The 17,450-nt window shown below is 39.3% G+C and overlaps 1 protein-coding gene across 1 annotated transcript in view; it reads right to left on the bottom strand.

Annotated features, from left to right (window-relative positions):
- Window positions 1-17,450, bottom strand: part of ATP11B (ATPase phospholipid transporting 11B (putative)) — a 139,325-nt gene that overhangs the window by 104,088 nt on the left and 17,787 nt on the right. Inside the window, exon 2 of the mRNA XM_036756529.1 lies at window positions 3,080-3,196. Coding sequence (XP_036612424.1) covers window positions 3,080-3,196 — 117 coding nt within the window. The remainder of the gene's footprint in view (window positions 1-3,079; window positions 3,197-17,450) is intronic.

Here is a 17,450-nt window from a genome sequence, read left to right as displayed (position 1 = left end):
TTACTTGACCAATTCATTCCTAATCAATTATTTCATATGTTCACTTCAATTTAGGAGGGGCATTTCTAATTACTTTATAATAATCAGTACATAAGCTACAGCCTCTTCCACTGATTGAAGAAGTTTCACAATTAAGTGTAAGGTCATTAAGTGAGTCTCTTTCTCCCCAAGTACAGGCCCCAAGTTCCATGAACATTCTAGCCATAATGACACCTAACACTGCACTATATAGAAGCTCTAGTTTGTTGTCCCAATCCTCTGTCTGCTTTTTATGTGCCAAATTCCAGATGCCTTTCTCACTCCTCTTAGACAAAGCAAAGGCTAAATATTAAAGAAACCTATTGTAAAAGCAGCACAGAAATCGATCCTCAAAATTATTTTTTAATGGGTGACTTTTCTTTGTATCCCATTTGAGTGGGATAGTGAAAACCTCTCATGGAATCTGCATCTCAGCCTTTCTGTAAATTGAATGGGATGAACAGAGGTGGGGACTTTTCAGCATGGCTCAGGGCTTCTGACTGACAGCTGGGCCTAAGTTTTGAGTTGTTAAAAATCACCTGACCTGTAGGACCTGTGGGAGTCTGACAATTAGAGCAGCCTGATGCCCCCCACCCCTCAGCACGAGCCTCGGCCAAATAAGGATAAAAGTGTTCTTAAGAGTTGGCTTTGGCTAAATGAGCGTTTCCTTGTCCCTTGTATCTGGGTTATATTTCCGCATTTAGACTGAGCCTGAACTCCACCAATGAGAGTAAAGGTCAATGGTGGGTGGGGGTTGTTTGCGTTAAGGTATATAACTAAGTTCTGCCCTCTGGCAGCTGCCTTTCCCTACCAATTGTGTATCGGTTGGGAGATCGGCCTTTCTCATGAGATCCTAAATAAAGACTCCTTTTTCTCCTTTTTGCTTCTATGAGAAGTCTCTGAATATTACTTGAGTTGTCTCACACACCATTCATGTGTGAATATACATCCCTTCCATTTCCCTCTCCTATATTTCAATAAAACCAGCCAAAATGGGCATCTGACGGTCCATGGAATATTCCACACCCATACAGCCCCCCAACCTCTGCAAACAAATTAGAGATGTACATTTTCCCAAATTCTTTTCTGAGTCAGGTCATTAAAATTATTTAGTGTTCAGTTTCATTTGTCTATTCTTTTACATTGTTGTAGTCAAGGTTTATGTCGTCCTACTGATTCTATTTAGTTCACTCTGTATCAGTTCATAAGTCTTTCTAGGTTTCTCTGAATTAATCAAGTTTGTCATTTTTTATGCATATAATTATTCTATTACTTTTATGTACCACAATTTGTTCACCCATTCTTCCAAACTGATGGGCATCTATTTTTTTTCCTTCAGTTTTCTACTACCTAAAAAGTGCTGCTAGCAATATATACATGGATCCTTTTTGGCTTTGACTTCATTGGGAGCACATATGGCCCCAGTGAAGAATGAAACGTTCCTTCCTCCTCACAGAAGAGGAACAAAGAATGAATATGGGGAGAATTTTGTATACAATGTCAGACACTGTATCAGGTGTTTTTGCTTAACTGCTTTTCTTTGTTAAAAGGGAGAGTTCAAAGAAGGTGGGAAGGAGATGGGGAGAGATGTGGTGTGTGGAATTCAAGAAAAGACTGACTTAAAAACAAAATGAAGCAGTAAAACTTTTTAAAGAAAGAAAATATATCTTTCTAGGATGGTCAGAGGGTAATTTTACCAGAACCCTGTCCACCCCCACCCCCACCAAAAAAAAAAAACCCAGAACATGAAATAGAAAACTTCTAAGTCTCTTTTAAAACAACTCCGAACTTTCATGATGCTTTTATGAAAGGGACTATGGCAGAGTGGTAAGAACAGACTTGGAATCATAACACCTGGGGTTTGAATTCTGGCTCAGTCATTTAGAATCTATATGACCTTAGGCAAACCACTTTATCTCCCTGAGCCTCAGTTTCTAGGTCTGTAAAAGGTCAAAAGGGGAACATAATACTTCTATTACTTGCCTCACAAGGTTGCTAAGAGAAAAAAATCACTGGAAATTATCAAGTGCAATATAAATATGAGCCGTTACTGTTGTGTTCATACCATTCCTTATTAAAAATAGAATAGAGGGCAGGGACTCAGACTCCCTTAATTATGGCAGGACTGGAGGGTATCTGGATATCTAGAAGTGTGCTGCAGTCCCCACCGACTTTCAGTACTTTTTCATAAATATCTACCGTATTTTGCAGCCTGCATGCAGTCCCACAGAAAGCTCATCTGGTCAGGTACAACTTTTACAAGATCAGGTCTAGGCATTCCCACCTCATGTCCCTGCTCTGAACCTAAGACTGGAGTCTTTCACTAAAGAAATCCAATGAAGCCCAGAGAAATGAAGATGCTTACTCCTCCAAATGGACCTCATGATGTCTACCTGCCCACCTCTATGCCAAGTTGTTTCACCTAATATAAGAAATGAGAAAAGCACAGAGCAAAAGAGTGAAATGGTACTTTGGTACTGTTAATAAATGTGTTATCATCCACATCCAACTAAAACAATTTTTAATATCCTATTATAAATTGTAAATGGACAAGTCACCTTTTGAAGGGGATATGTATTAGGATGAGCTGATTATTCACCTGAGATACTAAGAATATAAATGCATATCTTGTACCAAAAGATGCACTATCTTTCTTTCAAGGCAAATGGGGTAAAATGACTTGCCCAGGGTCACACAGCGAGTAAGTGTCAAGTGTCTGAGGCTGGATTTGATTCAGGTCCTCCTGATTCCAGGGCCAGTGCTCTTTCCACTTGACACCCAGCTGTCCCTCTTTCAAAAATAAATGCTTTGCCACCTCCCTGTAGGTGAGCACTGTCAAAGTGCAGAACGAAACGTATATTTTTGGACAAGGCCAGCTGAATGAATGATTTGACTATGCATATTACTTTCAAGAATTAGGTGGGTTTTTTTTCTTTTTTCCAATGAAAGATAGGGACATGTAGGAGAAGAAATAAATGCTCAACTTTTAAAATATTTCAAACAAAACAAAATTAAGTGCTACAGATCTACACTTTTAAAAAATGTATTTGTTGATCCTTACCTTAGATGAAATGATTCGGTTATCTATAAATTTTTGAGGAGTATAAAGGCCATTCTGAGGAAATCTGTTTGCTATATAAATTGTTCTTGTGTCACTTTGATGTGGTGGGTCAAAACCCTAGGACCAAAGAAGAAAAAAGAGTTATAATTAGTTTCTGTACATCAGGTAACTTCTGATTTCATTTAATCCAAGATTATTTGTATATATTTTTCCAGTCTTTTGGCATATATACACACATATAAACATATATGTGTATGTATGTATATATATATATGTATACACATACACACATATGTATTTAACTGATTTGTTCAGTAATGAAAAAGTAAATACATTGGCCTTTTCCTCTAGATCTACAGCAATATGGAAACATTACGCTTCACTCAATTCCATTTTAAAATATAAGAATATATTGTATCCTCAGCATCCAATGTTGCAGAAGAAGATGCAATAGGAAATAGCTCTTGCCCTCAAGGAGCTAACAATCTAGGAAGGAAAGGAAAGATTCCAATAAGTGAAAGGACAGGTGATGTTGTACCTGGCAGATTAGATGGTATGAGCAAAGATACAGAAAAAAAGGGAACAAGCATTTATTTATTTATAGTTTTCAACATTCACTTTCATAAGACTTGGAGTTCTAAATTTTCCCCCCTCCCCAAGATGGCACACAATCTGATATAGGCTATACATATATAATCATATTAAACATATTTCCACAACATTCATGTTTTGAAAGAAGACTCAGAACAAAATGGAAAAACTACGAGAAAGAAAAAACAGTATGCTTCAATCTGCATTCAGACTCCATAATTCTTTCTCTGGATGTGGATAGCATTTTCCATCATGACTAAGTTTTGGAACTGTCTTAGATCATTGCAAATGTGGCTGTGACTGTGCACAATGTTTCCCTGGTTCTGCTCACTTGACTCAGCATCAGTTCATGTAAGTCTTTCCAGATTTTTCTGAAATCCGCCTGCTCATCATTTCTTATGGAACAATAGTATTCCATTACATTCATATTATACCACAACTTGTTCAGTCATTTCCCAATGGATGGGCATCCCCTCAATTTCCAATTCTTTGCCACCACAACAAGAGCTGCTCTAAATATTTTTGTACATTTTTCCCTTTTTTTATGATCTCTTTGGGATAGAGACCTGGTAGTGGCATTACCAGATCAAAGGGTATGCAGTTTTATAATCCTTTGGGGATAGTTCCAAATTGTCCCCAGAATGGTTGGATCGGTGCACAAGTCCATCAACAATACATTATTGTTCCAATTTTCCCACATCTTCTCCAACATTTATCATTTTCCTTTTCTGTCATATTAGCAAATCTGATATGTGTGAGCTGGTATTTTAATTTGCATTTCTCTAATCAATAGTGATTTAGAACATTTTTTCATATGACTATAGATAGCTTTAATTTCTTTATCTGAAAACTGCCTGTTCATATCCTCTGACCATTTATCAACTGGGGAATGACTTGTAATCTTATAAATTTGACTCAGTTCTCTATTTATTTTAGAAATGAGGCCTTTATCAGAGACACTAGCTGTAAAGATTGTTAGGGAACAAGCGTTTATTAACCACCTAATGTCTGCCAGGCACTGTGCTGAGTACTTTCTAAACATTATCTCATTTGATGCCACACAGAGATAGGAGAAAAGGAGACAAAAAGGAGGAGAAGTGAAGGTTTAGTATGAAAGCAATATACCTGACGGAAATGGTAGAGTATAAGAAGACTGAAAAAGTAGGCTGGGGCCATAATGTAAATGGCCTTGAATGTCATGCTATGTGCTTTTATACTTTATTCAGTAAGGCATGGGGAACCATTGAAGGTTTTTGAGCAAGGAAGTAATATGGTAAAGAAATGTGCATTAGGAACCATATTTTGACAGCACTAGGAAAGACAGACTGGAGAAAGAAGAGACAAGGGCCAGGGAGTTCAATGAGGTGGCTCTTATGACAATATAGATGGAGATGGGTGGTGGCAGTAGATACATCACGGAAGCGGAATTGATAGAAACTGGTAACTCATTAAATGTGAAGGAGTAAAGTACATGGAAGAGTTAAATGAGTTAAAAAGCTTAGCTGACTGGTACCATCAACAGAAAGTAAAAGATGTTAGGAGGAGGGTAAGTTCTCTGGGATCAAGATTAGCTTTAAGCTGGAAGTGTTGGCAGGATATCCAGGTGGAGCTACATAAAACAAAAATTATAAATATGGGACCTGAAGTTTTGTGGAAAAGCTGGAGCTAGAAGATTAGTAACTTGCCCGCTGCCTCCTTTAACCAAACTTTCAGGTCGACACTACAAATCATGGAATGCCAGTTTCCAAAGAACTAAACTTGGAAGTTTCCAAAAAAGCAAACGAGAGCAACAAAATGAGTGTGAACAAGCTATAACACATTACAAATAAAGAATTGTGCAGAAGAAATGTTAAGGATGTCACTGGAGAGATATATGACTGGAAAAACAACAACAGGTCAAGCCTGAAGTAATAGATAATGTTATTATATACATGCTCAACTGGTATCCTTGAAACATCAGTTAACCAAGAGGCAGGTCCCCAACAAGTTGCATAGGCCGCATAGGCAGAATGTGTTTTGAGTTATATTGCTGGAGAACCTGAATAAGACAGACATGAACTACTGAAGTAATGAGTTTTAATTTTTTAAATAGGAGTGCACAGTAGACTTTAAAGAGTATCTTCAAACAATCACAGGTTCAGATCAGTGATTTCATACTCGTCAAGAAATCCAGAGGAAAAAACCTTCCTTCTGCTGATACAGAACAGCAACCTATCTGTGGACTTTGAGAGTTGGCTAAACAATGAGAAGTGAGTTGGTCAGGCCACACAGCCAAGATCTGAAAATAGGTCACAGGATCATAGATTTAGAGTTGGAAGGGGCCTTGGAGGCAATCAGGTCTTCACCCCCCATTTTTCCAGACAGAGAAATCAAGACTGAGAGAGATTAAATGACACTGCCCAAGGTCAACTAGTAAGGATCTGGGGATCTGAACAAAGGCAGGTCTCGCTGATTCTAAGCCTGGCTTTTTACATCACACTATCCCTCATTCAAACGATAATCAAAGAAAATTCCATTTACTTTATTCAGCTGCATTAACATACTGTATGCCAATTCAAGACTAAGTACAAGGATTGAAGTACGGTTGTTTTATCAAAGTGAGTTTCGAAAATAAGTACTCTCTGAGGAAGCTAGATGGCTCAGTGGATAGAGTGTTGGGCTTGGAGTCCGAAAGACCAGAGTACAAATCTGACTTCAGATACTCTAGCTGTACGATCTTGGGCAAGTCACTTAACCTCTGTTTGCCTAATCCACTGGAGAAGGAAATAGCAAACCACTTTAGTATCTTTACCAAGAAAACCCCATTTTGGTTCAGTAGTTTCAGTCATGTCCTACTCTTTGTGACCCCATTTGGTGCTTTCCTGGCAAAACTGGAGCGGTCTGCCATTTCCATCTCCAGCTCATTTTACAGATGAGGAAAATGAGGCAAACAGGGTTACATGACTTGCTCAGTATCTGAGGCCAGATATGAACTTAGGTCTTCCTGACTCCAGCCCAAGTGCTCTATCCACTGTACTACCTAGCTGCCCAAGAAAACACACGAGGTCACAAAGAGTCAGAAACAATTGAACAACTGACCAACAACAGTACTGTGCAGATTGATAACACACTTGAAAATAAACTAACAACATCAATACTGTTATCATAACCAGGTTACCGATCTCCCTGCCTTCAGCACCTCCCCATTTTGGCCCATCCTGCACACAGCTGCCCGGATAATCCTCCTTAAATACTATTTTCGCAAAGTCAGATTTTCCACACAAGAAGCTACAGTGGGGGCCTGTCAGATCTAAAACCCTGCTGTCAATATGAAGGTTATCCCTAACCATAATTTTCCTGCATCTTTAACCCTCCATTTTCATATCCTTCCATACCTAGTCTCCTTGCTCTCTGTACAGCTGACTGGTTTTTCCTGTTGTGCACATCCTGCTTCTCCATCTGAAACTTTCTACCAATTCATGTCCATCACTTCTTTTAGAAAGAAGTCATCACTTTCAAATATACTTCCATGACTAACTGCACCCATGCTATTCACACTCTTTGTTTTGTATTCATTCAGCATTGACATGAAACAACCAGAAAACATAAGCAAATATAAGACAATGTAGTACAAATTCTGATGTTTTTCCTGGGTTTTGTTTGTAGGCTCTCTAAAGAGAGAAACACCACTCTATTAGTTCCTTCACTGGTCCCCTAGACTGAGTTGCAAACACCCACAGAGAACTGCATCCTGAGGCCTAACCCTTTGTGCTGTTGATAACTGACGCAAACTTGTCTCTCACTGATTAAAACTCCCACCAGATCCTATCTTCCCTCCACCTCGCTGATTCTGAAAACTCAACTGTCATTATTAAAACCCCATTCTGCACCCCTTCCTGCCCATTCCTTTATTCCCATTCCCTTCAACTCAACCCCCAAGTCCCACTCTAAAGCTACCCAGCCCTTCCACTATGCTGTCTGAAGCAAGCTCCACCAGTAACAAACCTGCTTTTCTCTTGAACCATCTTTCATCTTTTGGTTCTCCCTGACACCTGGCTCCCTCCTGATGACAACACTTCCCTGGATGTCCTTTCTAGCCCTGGTTGCCCTGTCACTCATGCCCTCTCCTCACCCGTCGAGGTTGGGGGAGTTGGAAAATCCATGTTCCCCACTGCCACTTCCAAGGTCACCTCCTCTGAAGTTCACTCAGTTAGGATCTACCACCCAAACAAAATGTTGATAGGAACTGTCTATTGACCTCAAAGACAAGCCCCTTCTTTCTTCAGTTTAGTGGCTGGCTTACAGTCTTTCTCTCTTCCGGATACAAGGTGACTTTCACACACACACACTGAGATGCCCTCAAACACCCTAACCCCTCATTTCCTATGACCACGCCGGCCGACTCACCTACAGAGTGATGGTCACACCCATAACCTTGTCATCATCCACAAGGACACCACTCCAAATTCCCTTATCTGATCACAATCTGCTGTCATTCCACTCCTTCCTCTGCCTTATGACCTCCAACCCTTCAATCCCTTTCTTTCCCAAGTCATCAATCCCTGCAGTGGCTATACTCTCCTCCCTTCCCTATCTTATTCCTTGGTGAACTAGTTCAATTCTACACTGTCCTCTCCTATTAAGTGCCTTGCTCCCACATCCTATCTAGGATCTTATCCTACCTAAAGCTCAGCCCTAAATTATTACCACCATTGCTTCTCCTCAAATACTGTTGAACAGAGACAGAGAAAATCACAAAACAATGCAGAATGATTCACTACAAATTTCTATTATATAATCTCACTGCAGGGTCCTCACTGCAGCAAGACAATCCTTTTACACCTCTCTAGGCGACTCATTATCCCACTCACTGACAGTGGCTTTTCCGGACATTTTCATCTCTCATCAAAACTCCCATAGCTCTCTATCCTCCACCATCTCATCTAAGAACTTTGCCTCAAACTTCACTGCAAAGGGAGGTCATTCACTGAGAGCTCCCTCTTTCCCCTCCTCCTCATTTCACATCACTCTAATACTGTCTCCTACATCACCCCATCTCGCATAATGAGATTTTTCTTATTACCAAATCAAATCCCTTTACATGTACAAGTGACCCCAACTCCATTTCATTGTCTCCAACAGATTGTCCCTTTTATTATTTCCACTATCATATACCTTCAATCTTTCTGTCTACTGCTTTTCTATTGCCTATGTCTCCCCATCTTAAAACACACACACACACACACACACCTCAGTTTGATCCACCATCCCTCTGAGCAATTGTTCCATCTCTGTCTCACCTTATTTGAGGCAGCCATCTAAAATCAATACCTCAACTTCCTTTCCTCTCCCTTTCTCCTTAATTCTCTATAGTCTGGCTTTCAGACTTATCATTCAATGAAAACTGCTCTCTCCAACATCAACGATCTAATTGCCAAGTCTAAAGGCAGTCGACACTATCAACCACACTCTTCTTGATATTTTCTTCTCTCTAGATTTTGGTGATATATTACTCTATCTGACTGCTCCTTCTCAGTCTCCTTTGCTGGATCTTACTGCATGTCATACCAAATAACCAGGGCTGTCCTTGGACCCTCTTCTCTCTATATACTATTTCACTTGGTGATCCCATCAGCTCCCATGGATTCAATTATCATTCCTATAATGATTTGCAAATCTACTTATCCAGACTTAACGTCTGTCCTGATCTCCAGTCTCACATCTCCAAGTGTCTATTGGACATCTCAAACTAGATGTCCAAGTTTAAGACATTTTAAACCCAGCGTGGCCAAAACAGAACTCATTTATCTTCCCCGCCCAACCCTCTCCTCGTCTGAACTTCCCTATTACTGTCAAGGGTACCACCACCCTCCCAGTTACCTAGGCTCATAACCTCATCCTAAACTCCTCACTCACTCTTACCCTCAATATCCACCTTCTACTGCCAAGTCCTATTAATTTTACTTTCCTGATCTTGTGGGGAGCAGAGCCAAGATGGTGGCTGGAAAGCAGGGACCTGCCTAAAGCTCTCCCCCAGGACCCTCCAAACACCTATGAAAAATGGCTCCGAACAAATTTTAGAACTGCAGAACCCACAAAATAAAAGAGGGGAGCAGGGCTCCAGCCCAGGGCAGCCTGGATGGCTGCTAGGTAAGGCCTATCACGCACGGAGCTCAGAGTGGAGCAGAGCCCGCTGTGAGCCACACCAGGACCAACCAGACCAGGAGCCAGGCGGAACAGGCCCTAGCGCCCTGAATCAGTGAGCTGTGGCAGTTACCAGACTTCTCAATCCACAAACACCAAAGACAACAGAGAAGGTTAATGGGAAAAAACTGCAGGGACAGAGTGAAAGGAGTTCCTGGTTCGGCCACCACCCCGGGGGCAGAGGAGGTGGTCCGGCTCTGAGGACTACAGCTCCGGTAGCTTCAGGCCCCAGGGGCCCACCTGGTGGAAGGAATTAAGTGGCGGATCTGAGCAGGAGTGCAGAGCCTGCTTAGATCAGAGCCACAGTCCACGTTGGTGGTTCTTGGGGGAGGAGGAGCACTTGTGTGGCCTAGCTTGCTGTGTAGAAATAGCTCTGAAAACAACAGTGCAGCCCCTCAAGCTTGGGACAAAGTACTCTCTACTCTACAAGCAGTCACACCCAGATGAAAAACTCAAGGGTCAAGTAGTTGGCTGGGAACATGAACAGGCAGTGAAAACAGACTCAGATTCAGACTCAGACTTTGGAATCTTTCTTTGGTGACAAAGAAGACCAAAACATACAGCCAGAAGAAGTCAACAAAGTCAAAGAGCTTACATCAAAAGCCTCCAAGTAAAACATGAACTGGTCTCAGACCATGGAACAGCTCAAAAAGGATTTGGAAAAGCAAGTAAGAGAAGTAGAGGAAAAATTGGGAAGAGAAATGAGAGTGATGAGAGAAAACCATGAAAAACGAGTCAATGATTTGCTAAAGGTGACCAAAAAAAAAAATACTAAAGAAAATAATACCTTAAAAAATAGACTAACTCATGCAAAAGAGCTCCAAAAAGCCAATGAGGAGAAGAATGCCTTGAAAGGCAGAATTAGCCAAATGGAAAAGGAGGTCCAAAAGACCACTGAAGAAAATACTACCTTAAAAATGAGACTGGAGCAAGTGGAAGCTAGTGACTTTATGAGAAATCAAGATATTATAAAACAGAACCAAAGGAATAAAAAAATGGAAGACAATGTGAAATATCTCATTGGAAAAACCACTGGCCTGGAAAATAGATCCAGGAGAGATAATTTAAAAATTATTGGACTACCTGAAAGGCATGATCAAAAAAAGAGCCTAGATATCATCTTTCAAGAAATTATCAAGGAGAACTGCCTGATATTCTAGAGCCAGAGGGTAAAATAGAAATGGAAAGAATCCACTGATCGCCTCCTGAAAAAGATCCCAAAAAGAAAACTCCTAAGATTTCCTAACGTCTCTTGTATACACTCCCTTCTTTCCTCTAACACTGCTACCACCCTTAATCACCTCGAACCTGAGCTTGGAAGCAACAGTTGGCTGACTGGTCTCCCTGCCACATGTCTCTTTCCATGACAGTCCATCATCCACTTATCTGTCAAAGTGATCCTTTGGTACAGGCCTCACCATTTCATCCTCCTATTCAATAGACTCCAGTGACTCCCTATCACCTCCAGAATCAAATATGAAAGCTTCTTTTTGGCATCCAAAGCCCTTTAGAACCTGCCACCAATCTACTTTTCCAGTCTTCTTACAGTTAACACCCTCAATGCCCATCAATTAGGGAACAGCTTAACAAGTTGTATATGATTGTGATGGAATACTATTGTGCTGTAAGAAATGACAAGCATGGTGCTTTCAGTAAAATGTGGGAAGCTTTATATGAATTGATGCAAAGTGAAGTGGGCAGAACCAGAACACTGTGCACAGTAACAGCAATGATGATCAATTGTGAATGATTTAGCTATTCCCAGCAATACAATGATTCAAGACAATTCTGAAGGACTTGGTAAAAAATAGAATCCACCTCCAGAGAAAGAACTGATGAAGTCTAAATGTAGATCAAAGCATACTTTTTTTAACTTTATTTTTGTTTTTTTTTGTCTGTGTTTTCTTTGGCAACATGGCTAATATGGTGGTATGTTTTACATGACTGCATATGTATAATCCACATCAAATTGCTTACTTTCTCAAGAAGGGGGGAAGGGAGGGAAAGAATTTGGAATTTGAAACTTTTTTTAGAAAGTTAAAAATTTTTTACATGTAACTGAGAAAAAAATAAGAGAGAGAAAAAAATAACACCCCCACCACATACTCTATGATCCGGTGGCACTGACTTCCTTGTTATTCCTTGAACAAAACAGATACTCCACCTCTCAACACAAGGCATTTTCACTAGCTATCCTCCATGCCTGGAATACTCTCTCTCCTTATCTCTATCTCCTGGCTTCCTTACCTTCATTCAAGTCCAAGTTAAAATTGCATCTTCTTTTTTTTCTGTTCTGTAAGTCTTTATTTTTTTTTAATTTATTTTTTTAGTTAACAACACTCAGTTTCACAAATTTTTGAGTTCCAAATTCCGCCCCCCAAGACAGCATGTGATCTGATATAGGTTCTACATATACCTTCACATTAAACTTATTTTCCCCAATAATCAAGTTGTAAAGATGAATTATAACCAATGAAATGAACCAAGAGAAAGACGAAACAAAACCAAAAATTAAATTAAATTTTAAAAAGAGCAAATAGTTGCTTCAATCTGCATTCAGACTCCATAATTCTTTCTCTGGATGTGGATAGCCTTTTCCATCAAGAGTCTTTGGGAGCTGCCTTAGAACCTTGCATTGTTGAGAAGAGCCAAGTCTATCAAAGTTAGTCATCACAGAAGTAATACGTCTATGGTTGTGAAAATTCCATCTTCTACAAGAAGACTTTCCAGAACCCCCATAATTCTAGTGCCTTCCTTCTGTTTATACATAGTTATTTACATGTTGTCTCCCTCATTAGACTCTGAACTCCCTGAGAGAAGGGACTGTCTTAGCCCTTAGGCCAGTGCCTGGAATGTAGAAGGCACTTAAACATTTACTGACTCACTGACTGATTGAAGATGGGATTGTATTACTTCTTTTGGGACTGGGCATGCTGAAATGCTGAACTCTGTGTCAGAGAGATCTGAGAATCACAGATTTAGAGCTGGATGGGAACTTAGGGATGGCATTCAACATCCAGGGTTACAGTTGTGGCCATGAGGCCCAGAGAGGTGAAGGTTACACAAGAAAGTAGTGCAATCGGGATCTGAACCCAAGCCTCAGCCACAAACATGGTACCTCTGACCAGCCTTGTAGTCCTGGGCCAACCTCTAGCCTCTCTGAGCCTCCACCTCCCTGTTGGAAGATTGAAGAGAATGATACTTAAAGGACCCTCTCTTCTAGGGCCACTGGGAAGCTCAAAGGAGTTGCTGAAATAAAACACTCTGGCTTTAAAGGCATGTCAGGTTCCTCTAGCACCTCTAGAGTGACTATATCACTAAATTCTAAACCTGAGGCATCAAACTTGCAATGTAAAACTCCAAGGGCTCCACACCAGATTAAGATGCAATTGGGAAATCCTTAACACAATAAATAAAATTGTTACATAGATAATATTGATTTGTGGCTTTCTAAGTCAATGAGCAGCTACAGGGATCTGTTTCTATTTGCATTCGACACCACTGTTCTATGTCATAGACAAAATATGCTTTACAATGTTCATAATAAGCATTAATAAATTTTAAGAATCTGATTTAATTTGGGGCTGTCAAGTGATTCCCAACCTGGCTATAAATCATACAGATGGGGGTTCCCAACACTTTTGGAGATGAAATATATTAATTATTGCAATTTTGATTTCAAAATCATCCTTTTCCAAGGTGCAAGAAACAATGTTAGATAAGGTTTTCTTTCATGATTTTTTAAAATATTCCATGAGATAACTGATAACACATACAGCGTTCTTAACCAGAGGGGGAATTAAAAGAAAGGACAATTACTCGTTGGGAATTACTTCTTTATATTGTCACACATTATCACCAAAGAGTCTCAAACCCAATTAAAATTAATTCACTTAAAAAAAAATATATATGTCAAGGCAAGGCTTTGGGGGAGGGGGACCATTGTTACGAAGTCAAATAGATGATAACACACTACAATTCCGAAAAGGCTCAGAAGTGATGTTTTCACTTATAGCAGTGTTTCTCAAACTGGGGTTCACAGGAAGTTCACTTCTAAGGTTCACAGCAAAGTTCTGAGGGAAGTGCAGATACTAAAGCTCATACTGCAGTAGGCTCACTTGCACAACATCCTTTTTCTGCAACCATGTTAACACATCCTTTATCATTATTTTGTTCCTTGACTATTCGCTCATGGTTAACAATTTACTCTGCCATACCTCTCAATCAACTCACCACCTTTCCTCTCATAACTATTTCATTCACAAAACTCAGTTGGAAACCTATGAGTATCTGAGGATAATAAACATTTTATTTCAATTTCTTCCCAAGAGGATAAAAACATTTTGGAGTAGGGATGGCTAGAATAGGGATGAACAGGGGCAATGAAAAGAAAAGGCAAATAATCTGGGACATATGAGAATAGAGAAGTCCTCAGAAGATTTCAAAATAACATTTGATAATCCTGATTCAGAGCATGTCTGGTTGAGACATTTGTCATTTCACAAATCTCAAGTTAGGAAATAAAAGGATTACTGAGAAACATCTTAGTCATAGCTAAAAATTGCTATTTCTAAAGACGAGGACTACTATGAAAAATACGGAATTTTAAAAGGTAAAATTCCAGACCTGGCGTTCATCAAGGCAAGGAGTAAGAAAGGGAGAATTATCATGTTCCTTGATGCATTCCCTTTAATGAGACTGATTCATTAATTAATGATGCATTCTCTACTGGGTGGCTCTAGAGCAAGTTATTTCTAATTCTTGCTTTGTGACTTGTCAAGGTTGATCAAATTATTTCAAAAAGATATCACAAACTCTCAAAACAAATATTTTTAAAGTAAACTAAAATTCCTACTTGATTTTTTAAATTATCAGATTATTAAAATGCTGTAGCATTTTGAGAGGGTGCTGTCACTGAACCAAAAAGTTTCTATTCAATAAAGAGTACAATAATACATAATGATGTACATTTCATCACATTTCATCTCCTCAGCTTTTATCTCAGGTAACCCTACTTCCATTTGGAAAGACAAGAGAATATATGAGTTAAAATACTGAGTCACATTTACTGGCTAGTAGAATGCGTTTCTTTCCTTAGATGTTTCCAGAAGAAATATCGGTTTTCCTGACATTTAATCAATTGGGTACAAAATGAACTCATTACATTTCTCCCTAAACTTACTCCTCCTATTTCTGTCACGGCTACCACCATTCTTCTACTCAGCCAGGTTTCCACCACAGAAGTCAGCATTAACCCTTTACTCTCATTCATCTCCCATATTCAATCAGGTGTCAAGTTTTACCAATTCCACTTCCTCAAGATCTCCCAAGGCTTTCCCTTTTTTCTCTAATCACAGAGCCAACAACCTGGTTCAGGTCTTCAACATCTCTCTTCCTAGAGGGCTGCTATAGCCTTCTTGTATCCATTCTCTCCTGTCTCCATACCAGCTTCAACAAAGTCCAAAGTAATATTCCTAAAATATAAATCTGACAATGTCACTCCTGAGCTCAAGAAGCTTGAGTGGCTCCATAATGACTCTAGAAAAAAATACCAACTTCTGTGTTTTACATTTTTGCTCATACATACAAACACAAAAATGAAATAGTCTCTGTTCTCAAAGAGGACACACTCTAGGATTCATTACGGCAACACTTCTTTGTCTGAAATGTCATTACCAAAAAATGAAAATACATGGAAGCGACAGAAATGCATTTTAGGATGCAAGAAAAAGGGAGTTAGAATATAAAAGCAATACTTATATGTTAAAGTCAAATACTCTAGAAAGCATGTAGAACTTGGGAAAGAGGAAGAGGCAGGAAAGGGGCAGTCTTATCAGGTAAATAAGGGAGAGAAAGGAGTTTCCAGGGTCAGAGTGGCTGAAGGAACCTGTACATATTAAGGTGAGGACTCAAAGAATATGGTGATTACAGGGAAAAAGATTTATCCACCTCTAGCGGCTTCTGAGAATAGGATTCCAACAGCTGTGTCCCCCATGTTCCAGTAGGGAAGTCTGAGGGGAAAAAAAGACAGCAGTGCTAATGAAGAAAAGTCCTTTCTGATTTTCCTATTCTCTCTCTCCCCCCACTCACCGTAAAAGTGTTTACTTTTAGAAACAAGAACAACTCCAAGGTAAGCCTTAAAGTCCTTTAACAGGAAAATAAAGCCTTTGATTCCACAACTGGAGACACAAATGTTTAACTACAAATGATAGTTGAGTTTAACCCACCCAACTCATCCACACTAAAGTGTAAGAAATCTAATCAAGAATTGGAACTATTAAATCCAAGCTTGAACAAACTACTTAACTTCTGAGCCTCATTTTCTTCATCTATAAAATGAAGAGACTGAACTTAAACAGATTAGAAGGTCTAACATGCTAGGACACCTCCACACCCCTTCTTTGTTTTTCTAGAGTAATGCAGAACAGTTAACAAGAGGGCACCAGAAACTGAAGAAGGAAGGGATGGCAGCTTGAGTGAAGGCAGGCAGCTGGGGCAGGGTTCAAACAAGCTGTGCAGAGGAGATATTTTTGACTTGTTAAAGCACACAGGGAGTTTTGGTTTAACATACTTTTTTAAAAAAACACAACAAAAACCTGTTAAAAAGGGGGGGGGGAGCCTTCCTTCTTGGAGAATTTGCTAATGGACAAATACAAGGAAAGGACCATACCTTCAAGGACTTTCTACTGTTTACTGGGAAAACAAATCCAATACATAAAGCAATGAGAGAATGATTACGTGTTAAAGAGTATAAAACACCAAAGAGGAATATTTTTTACTTCCTTTTTATCTTTATTCCTTTAATTTCTTTGTCTTGTCTCATTGCTGTTGCTAGCATTTCCAGAACTATAGCAAAGAACATTGGGGAGAGTGGGCATACTTACTTTACTCCCATTGCCTGTATTTATTGGAAACTAGTGTCTCTTCATTGCATATGATGTTGACTCTTGGTTTCAGATAGACACTTTTTATGATATTGAAAAAAGGTGCCTCTGTGCCTATACTTTGTAGAGTTTTTAGCATAAAAGAGTGTTGTATTTTGTCAAAGGCTTTTTCGGTATCTACTGAGGTGACTATATGGTTTTGGATGTTTTGATTTTAAATATGATTAATTATGATTATTTTCTTAAAGTTGAACCAATCTTGTATCCCTAGTATAAATCCCACTTGGTCATGATGAATAATTTCGTAGATAAATCTGATAGGATTTTGTTTAAACTTTGAGCTCATTCACATAGCTTTTGCTCCATAGTAAATTTATTGTTAGCATAATTAACACAAATGAAAGTCATATTACTGAGTTTGCTTACAACATATACAATATATGCAAAACTATTTAATCCTGCATGGGGAAATGGCTGCACTCAAGACACAACAGAGCATGGCCTATTCTGCAAAAGAGGAGCCAAAAAATTCTAAAACACTGCTGCAAATATGGAAGAGCTACAGAGTGGCAAATTTCTAACTGAGAGTTCCAATTTGGATACAAGAAAAATATTTAATTATGGAAACAATGCTTCAAAGACAAAACAATAATTGATAATGACAAGATTTCATAGCTTTGAGATGATAATCTCAAATCGCGGTTAAAAGCAAA

This window comes from Trichosurus vulpecula, chromosome 4 (assembly GCF_011100635.1).
Source record: "Trichosurus vulpecula isolate mTriVul1 chromosome 4, mTriVul1.pri, whole genome shotgun sequence".
NCBI classification, from domain to species: Eukaryota; Metazoa; Chordata; class Mammalia; order Diprotodontia; family Phalangeridae; genus Trichosurus; species Trichosurus vulpecula.
Note: the sequence above shows the minus strand (reverse complement) of the source record. Positions and strands in the feature narration are given on the sequence as shown.